Source organism: Grammomys surdaster, unplaced genomic scaffold, assembly GCF_004785775.1.
Source record: "Grammomys surdaster isolate TR1022 unplaced genomic scaffold, NIH_TR_1.0 125984, whole genome shotgun sequence".
In the NCBI taxonomy this organism is placed as follows: domain Eukaryota; kingdom Metazoa; phylum Chordata; class Mammalia; order Rodentia; family Muridae; genus Grammomys; species Grammomys surdaster.
In genome coordinates, this window is record NW_021620800.1 from 2,794,070 (window position 1) to 2,802,613 (window position 8,544).

Sequence of the window (8,544 nt, forward strand, 5' to 3'; positions counted from 1 at the left end):
TTGCTGCCATCTTGATTCCCTTACTGGAAGATGAATACAATCAGTTCCGTTTCTTTCAAAATTCAACCATCAAAGAATTCTTTTGTAAAATCATTTGGCTCGGTAGAGTCATGATTCCTTAAATTTTAACAGACTACTATCAGTCCACTTCTTGTTTGTTGGTGATCCCCAAGACGGCGCTGATAGCTAACCCTCCCCGTGCTCCTCTGAATCCTTTATTTCAAGTGTAATCACATGTAACTTAGAACCACTACGTCTGTCTCAGGATACAAGGTCAGAAAATTGGAGTTTAAAAAAAACTCCTATGCTGCCACAATAAAGTACAGGTGTGAGTAGAACCTGGCTCAGGAGGTAGGGCCTTTTCCAGTATGTGGTCAGGTGGAAACGATGCCAGGAAGACACACAAGATCTGAGTGGCTGATTACAACAACCCATGATGGCTGCAAGCCGATCGGATATTCATATAGGAGAGACCCTGTGATGGAGGATGCAAGCTAGCCCAACGGTAGTGGAGAGCAGGGTTTCCTGGCAGGCAATAAGGCTAAAGACTTGGCTTGCAGGCAGTCATTCCATCCTGGGGGCGGACAAGTAAAACCTCATACAGGTTTCACTGGCGGAGAGGGACCACGCATCCTATCTCGCCCTGTAGTTCACCGCCCAGCCTGAGGGTGGCGCCGTGCGCAGCCAGACCGTTATCCAGGCCGTTGGCGCGCAGGTGCCTTCTAGCCCTCTGGAGCCCTGTGCGCAGGCGCAGGGTGAGCGCGGGCTGTTGAAGAGTGCGTGCGCCGGGCTTGCGAAGGCTGCAGACGCTCTCAGGCCGGGTTGAGCGTCTTCTTTGTTGGTGGTGAGAGACGCTCTCACTCCGTGTGCTGTCTCCCAGTCTGTGCGTTGTGAGCTCCTCTGTGAGTGGAGGGCCAGGAAGCGTCTTCGGGATGCTCGAGGTCCTGGTGCTGAAGGTGAGGAGTGCCCGAGGCCTTCCTCGACGATCTTCCCCACGTGCGGACGCCATCTTGGGGCTTTCAGATAAGCGAGGGACGCAGTTGCACACCCTGGTTGCAGATGCGGTGGCAAATGCTAGTATACTTAAAACATGCAGTATATGAACTGGGCTCAGTGGAGCATGCAAGAAAATCACAGTGAGTTCCGGGCCAGCCTGGGCTACGTAATGAGACCCTATCTCACAAATACCACCTCCTCAAGTGAAATATTCATTGGTGAACCGATCAACTAGAATTAAATTTACTCTGTAAACTTAGGCCTTGTAACTTTGGTACTGTCAAACTTATTTTAAAATTTGTGTTATCCCTGTGGGTGTGCCTGTGCCATGGTGCATGTGTAGAAGTCAGAGTCAATTCACCTGAGGATTGAGCTCAGGCCTGTTGGCAATCACCTTTTACTGACTCCTCCTACTGGTCCCGCTTATTTTATCAAATGTATTCAATTTTAGCCGCTAAACTCTGTAGCCCTGGCTTGCTCAGTAATCTCTACGTAGACCAAGATGGCCTTGGACTTAGAAAGATCAACCTGCCGTTTTTTGCCTCTGCAGTGCTTGGGATCAAAGTTGTGCACTATTGCACCCAGCATGTCAAGCATCATTAAAAAAAATTTTTTTTTTAAATTTTCTAATGTGTCTATGGATATGTGCACATGAGTTCAGGAATCCTCTGACCGGCCGGAGTTCCAGACAGTTGTGATTCCCCCGCCCTCCCACGTAGGTGCTAGCAGCTGATGAGAATGGAATCTGGGGCCTCTGCCAGACCAAACCACTTACTCTTAACCGGAGAGCAGTCTGTACAATCCATCAAACAGCTTTTCATGTGTTTCTTGGTCACCTTTATCTGCTTCACTGGAAAAATGCCACCTCAGGTCGTCAGTTCGGTTTTTTGAGCTCTTTGGGATTATGGTGTGGTGGTTGAGTGAGTCTACAAGTTCTTTTTACATTCTGAACTCTCAGTCCCTTTCCTGAAAAGTGTGGTGATTCTCCTGCAGACTTTACTGCAGGTCGGGGAAAAAGACATGAGGGTGAGGGAAGGGTGACACTTGGCTCAGTTTGATTATATGGTAACCGATGCTGGACCAAGGCTTTTAGAATCTGGCCCATATCATTTAACTTCAGCCATGTTTAAGCACAGCACAATTCTCGGGGGTGGGGGAGTATTCAGATTACAACGAACTCAGTCTGAAGAGTACAACAATTTAAGATATGTTTAAAACATTGAGTTTCTTTACAAACCACATCTGGTTTCTTTCACAAGAATGGGTACTGTTGGCTCAGAGATAGAGCCCAAGATTTAGGATCTAGGGCGTTAGACTGAGGTAAACATAACACCCGTTGGTGTTAGGGTTGGCCTGGCACAGAGATAACACAGAAGTCACTTCGGCTGTTTAAGCACAAGTGACAGCATTCATAAGAAAAGATTTATGACCTAAAAGCAATGCTCAAGATTTAGAGGAAAGATCTGGGATAAGTAAAAGCATGCATTCTGGGAGATATGGGCAGAGCTTGTCTCATCAAACAGCAAAGGGTCATCAGGTTGTAACACTCTTATCATTCCTGGTATTCCAGGAAGAGCAGCTATGTACCTCCATCCATTGAATAGGTAAGCTGTGTGTTTAACCTTCTGGCTTCTCCAGTGCTTATCTGTGTGCACAAGGCCTTTTCTTTTTTTTCTTCTTCCTCTGCAGAGAAGTGACTTTCTCTCATTCTATGATGTTCTGGTTACTTAGAGTTGACACAACCTAGAATTGATCATCTGGGAAGAGCATCTCAATTAGGAATCAACTAGATCAAGCTGGCCTGTGGACGTGTATGTGTGTGGTTATTTTGATTGCTAGTTGATGTGAGAAGACACACCCCATCGAGGGCCTCAGCCTTCCCAGGGCCTGGTATCCTGGATTGTATAATTGAAAAAGCTAGCTGAGCTCAAGCAAGCAAGGATCCGGGTGTTCTCACTCTGGGAGACTCACCCCTTCTAGCTCCACCCTTGGCTTCCCTTCTGTACAGCAACTACAGCTTGGAACTGTAAGCCAGATAAGCCTGTAACCCCCCCCCCCCCGTGTTTTTAGTCACAGAAAGTAGACTAGGACACATGATTGACTGTTACATTTATAGTCTCTCTGGAGTCATACGATACAGATACAATTTTGATCAGTTTGGTCGTTAATTTTTCTTTTGTTGCTGTTTCTGTCGTATCCAAGCAGCCAACGCTGAATATAATGGAAGGCTTTTGTATTGTCTGCTTCTAAGAGTGTTACAGTCCTACATCTCACAATTAGGCTATGATACCTTTTGAGTTAGTTTTCTTTGTTTTGTTTTTATTGCATTCATGTTTATTATGAGGAGACACATGCTGCAGCATACCTGTGAGAGCTGTAGAGTTACTTCTCACATGTCTCCATGGGTTTCAGAGACTGAGCTCCAGATGCCTGACTTCCCCAGCAAGTAAGCCATCCTGCCAGCCCTGGAGTTAGTTTTTCTGTATGGTGCTAGTTCATCCTATGGCATGACGTACTCAGTTTCCTGCTAACAGTTTTGGACAATCATTTCCCCTAGAATGACTTTACTACCTTTGTCTGCTATTACTGAGCCACATTGTAAAGGAAGCGGTCCTGGGACTTTTATCCTTCTGGTCTGTGTGTCTAGATTACAGTAGCACCACACTGTTTGGATTATTGTGGTTTTGTAGTAAGTTTTGAAACGAGGCATGAGTTCCTCTAGCTAGTATTGTATTGATATAGTGTTTTCAGCTGAGAATGGCCTCTGTCTTCTTCAGTGCCTGATCCTCCCCTTGCGTCTCAGGAGGGCTGGGATGACAGGCATGCACTGCCATGGCGAGTTTTATGTAGTGCTGGAACGTGAGCCTCGGACTCCATATACAGCTAGGCAAGCTGCCAATGACCGGCTTTGGCATCTTTAAAAGTAATCTTGTGGGCTGGAGAGATGGCTCAGCAGTTAAGAGCACTGACTGCTCTTCTAGAGGTCCTGAGTTCAATTCCCAGCAACCACATGGTGGCTCACAACCATCTGTAATGGGATCTGATGCCCTCTTCTTCTGGTGTGTCTGAAGACAGCTACAGTGTACTCATATAAATCAATCAATCTTTAAAAATATCTAAAGTAATTTTGTAAGAATCTTAAAAGAATCACAAATCTAAACTTTTATATAAAAATCAGTCATATGTATCTTAAATCCTCAAAATGCATATCTACTCATCAGCAATTCTTATTAAATTAGGAAGCTGAGGGCAAGAATGGATATAAGAAATCAATTCTCACCGGGCAGTGGTGGCGCATGCCTTTAATCCCAGCACTTGGGAGGCAGAGGCAGAAGGATTTCTGAGTTCGAGGCCAGCCTGGTCTACAGAGTGAGTTCCAGGACAGCCAGGACTATACAGAGAAACCCTGTCTCGAAAAACCAAAAAAAAAAAAAAAAAAAAAAGGGCTGGTGAGATGGCTCAGTGGTTAAGAGCACTGACTGCTCTTCCAGAGGTCATGAGTTCAAATCCCAGCAACCACATGGTGGCTCACAACCATCTGCAATGAGATCTGATGCCCTCTTGTGGGGTGTCTGAAGACAGCTACAGTGTACTTATAATAAATAAATAAATAAAGTTTAAAAAAAAAAAAAAACCAAAAAACTGAACTTCAAATTGTTCCCTAAGATTTTCTACATCAGAGCCAGTACTAAAAACATCTCAACCTAGCTTCACTAACAGTTTTATTTTTCCAAATGTTTTCTAAGGGTGGTAGTCATTGCTGATAATCTACATCTCCAAGTTCTTTCCTAGAGTGATGATTGAAACATGAATCTGCTCCAGCAGCAATGCCTGAAAGAGATCAAGCATTATTATTGTGAGTGTCAGAGATACTGCCCAGTGAGGGGCTGGAAACCCTCTCAAGAGTTTTCCTGTAATTATTAGATTAAGAGGGATGCAAGGACAGCAGGCAGAGCCAAACTCCATAACAGCATAACGTCTTCAGGACACAGGGTCCTCAGAGCTATGCCTCGCCAGGGCTCACTCATGTGGCTGTGGTAAACCATGGCCCACATTCTGAGTTATAAAGTCATTTGTTGTTCCTGCTGCATGAGCAGCAATCATTCTACTAATTGAGCTACATACTCAGCACTTTAGCGTCTTTCTTTTTAGAGGTTTATTGGCTACTTAGGATCCCTTAAAATTTTGTTTTAAAGTCATGATTAATGATAAATATTAAATCTGTGTATTAGTATTAACATCTTAATTTATGTCAATATTAAATCTTCTAACCCACAAGTGTGGATGTGTTTGCATGATTTTTTTTCTTTTAAGATAGAATCTGACGTAACCCTGGCTTGCCAGGAACTCACTATGTAGACCAAGCTGGCCCTGAATATTAGGGGATCCATCTCCCTCTTTAGAGTGCTGGGATTAAAGACATGTGCTCTGACTCTCCATGTATTTTTGACTCTGAATTTCTTTTATCGTAATCTTATATTTTTTCATTGTAGTTGTATATTTTTATAGACTCCTTAGGATTTTCTATGTAGACAGTCATACTTACAAAAACTGGCAAATTGCCGGGCAGTGGTGGCGCACGCCTTTAATCCCACCTCTTAGGAGGCAGAGGCAGGTGGATCTCTGAATTCAAGGCCATCCTGATCTACAGAGCAAATTCCAGGATAGTTAGGGCAACACAGAAAAACCCTGGCACAAAAAAACAAACAAAACAAAACAGAAAGTTTCTTGTCAGTTTTCCTGATAGTCTTGTCTTACAGTAGTATCTAGCACACTCCAGCCAGTGTGGAAGAAAGGAATATGTACACCACTATTAGATTTTTATTTCCTGTGTTTTACTTCCTGTCATGTTTTTTTTTAAAGAATTGTATGTGTATATTTTTTTAAAGAATTCTTTATATGTGTACACTGTAGCTGTCTTTAGACACGGCAGAAGAGGGCATCAGATCCCATTACAGATGGTTGTGAGCCATCATGTGGTTGCTGGGATTTGAATTTAGAACCTCTGGAAGAGCAGCCAATGCTTTTAACCTCTGAGCCATCTCTCCAGCCCTACTTCTTGTCCTTTAATATAGATCTCATTTGTAAGCACAGCTGGGTGTCGTGGCACACTCTTGTAAGTAAGTCAGTCTAGCACTCAGGACATGGAACCAGGAGATTGAAACCCTGCTATCACACGTCTGAGGCTAGCTTGAGGTATGAGAGATCCTGCTTGGAAAACAAAACAAAACAACGACAAAGTCCCATTTCCTAAAATTGTTTAGACACTTATAACCATGTGGTCCTTAAGTTCTTGAACATTCTTTTTTTTTTTTTTTTTTGGTTTTGGTTTTGGTTTTTCGAGACAGGGTTTCTCTGTGTAGCCCTGGCTGTCCTGGAACTCACTCAGTAGACCAGGCTGGCCTCGAACTCTGAAATCCGCCTGCCTCTGCCTCCCAAGTGCTGGGATTAAAGGTGTGCGCCACCACCGCCCGGCCGAACATTCTTGTAATAGTTACTTTCAAGTCCTTGCCAGCTAAGCAGCTTGGGTTCCCTCCTCCTTCCCTTTCTAGGATAGAGCTCTGGACCTTGAGATGTTAGGCAAGTGTGTGCCACTGAGCTTTACATCCCAGCCCTGGGGTCACTGCCTAGTGACTTTTTTCTTGGCCATGTATCATGGTTTTATTTCTTTATATGCCTAGTAACTGGCTTTACTGGGCTTTGCTTTATCCCTTCGTTATTGCATTCAGCAAGAAGGAGATAGTTATGCTATTAAGTATATGACTACAGACTACTCTGCAGTAACAAAGCCTGAGTGACTGCTGTCTTCCCCCCAGTTATTATAAAAACATCCAAACAGCTAAGCATGTTGGCACACACCTTTAATCCCAATAATCAGGAGGCAGAGGCAAGTAGATCTTTGTGAGTTTGAGGCCAGCTTGGTCTACAAGGCCAGTTCCAGGCCAGCCAAGATACATAGTGAAATCTGGTCTTTAAAAAGAAAAAAAAAATCAAGCATTAATAAGAGTAGAAAAAAACTAAAACACTTGTGTTCCTGCCTTCTGGTGTATAGGATACAAAGTTGTGTCTTATTGCTTCTTGGCCCTCTCAGTAGGCAGAAGTAGGGTGTGCATTTGAAAAATCAGTGGTAGTTTTAACTGATATTTTTTATTCAAGTTTTACTTTTTCATTTTTTAGCTTATTTCTAAAAATGGTCCTTTTGTAGAGTTTTAAATTTTTATTTATATGTGTGATGGTTTGAGTAAGGATGGCCCCTATAGACTCATTGATTTGAATGCTTGGTCACCAAGAGTGGCACTGTTTAGAAAGATTGGGGAGACATGGTCCTGTTAGAGGAAGTGTGTCACTGGAAGTGAGCTTTGAGGTTTTCAAAGGCCCAAGAAGCCAAGCCCTGAAGTCCGGCTGTCTGCAGGTCTGGATGTAGAACTCAGCCCCTTCTCCAGCACCATGTCTCCCTGCATGCCGCCATGCTTCCTGCCAGGATGAAAATGGACTATTGAAACTGTAAGCCAGCCCCAATTAAATGCTTTCCTTTATAAGAGTTGCTTTGGTCATCATGGTGTCTCTTCACAGCATCAGAACACTAAGACAGTATGTATCTGGGTGTGTACCATGAGTGTGCTGCCAGCATCAGATCCAGCCTTGGAGGCTAGGGGAGAGCATCAAATCCAGCCTTGGAGGCTTGGGAGAGCATCAGATCCCCTGGAGCTGGCCTTGCAGGTGCTTTTGAGCTACCTGGCTTGGTTTATGGGAATGAACTCAGGTCTTCTGGAAGAGGAGCAAGTGGTCTTAGCTTCTGATCTCTCTCCAGCCCTTTGGGGTCTTTTTGTTGCATTTAATTTATTTTGTGCATGTGTTTGTGGCAATGGGCATGTGGAGGTCAGAGGACAACTTAACAACTTGTGGAACTTTTCTCCTACTTTATGGGTTCCAGGGCTCAAACAACTCAGGTGGCCAGCCATAGCAGCAGCAGCTTTACAGCTGAGCTGTATTTTTTTAAATATAATTTTAAAAATAATAATATATTCCAAGATAAATTCAGATAGTTCCGACTTTGATCTTCTACTCCACTCTTCCCTTTCCCTAGGTAATAATTTATATTTACTTATCTGTTATCCCCCCCTATCTTTTTTTGGGGGGGAGGGGGTTCACGCTGAGAATGGAATCTAGGGCCTTGCACATGCTAGTTAAGTGCTCTACCATTGAACTTCACCCAGCCCCTCAGGGCTGTTTTATCATACATGTTTGCCACCATGCCCACTATCCTGTTTGCTTTTTGAGTTGCATACATGATTGAGAATTGCTTGCCTATTCTTGTTTATGTGGTTTTGGGATTTGATCTTCTATCAGATCTTTTTGTTTTGTTTTTGGGACAGGGTTTCACTTCTGTACCTTTGGCTGTTCTGGAGCTGTGTAGACCAGGTTGGCTGTTCTGGAACTGTGTAGATCAGGCTGGCTGTTCTGGAACTGTGTAGACCAGGCTGGCTGTTCTGCAACTATATAGACCAGGCTGGCTGTTCTGGAACTGTGTAGACCAGGCTGGCTGTT

At 43.9% G+C, this 8,544-nt stretch overlaps 1 protein-coding gene across 1 annotated transcript in view; it reads left to right on the forward strand.

Annotated features, from left to right (window-relative positions):
* The first annotated feature begins 932 nt into the window (after positions 1–932).
* The window catches only part of Tdrd12 (tudor domain containing 12), a 71,210-nt gene continuing 63,598 nt past the window's right edge, over positions 933–8,544 (forward strand). Inside the window, exon 1 of the mRNA XM_028754204.1 lies at positions 933–956. Within this exon, the coding sequence (XP_028610037.1) occupies positions 933–956 (24 nt within the window). The remainder of the gene's footprint in view (positions 957–8,544) is intronic.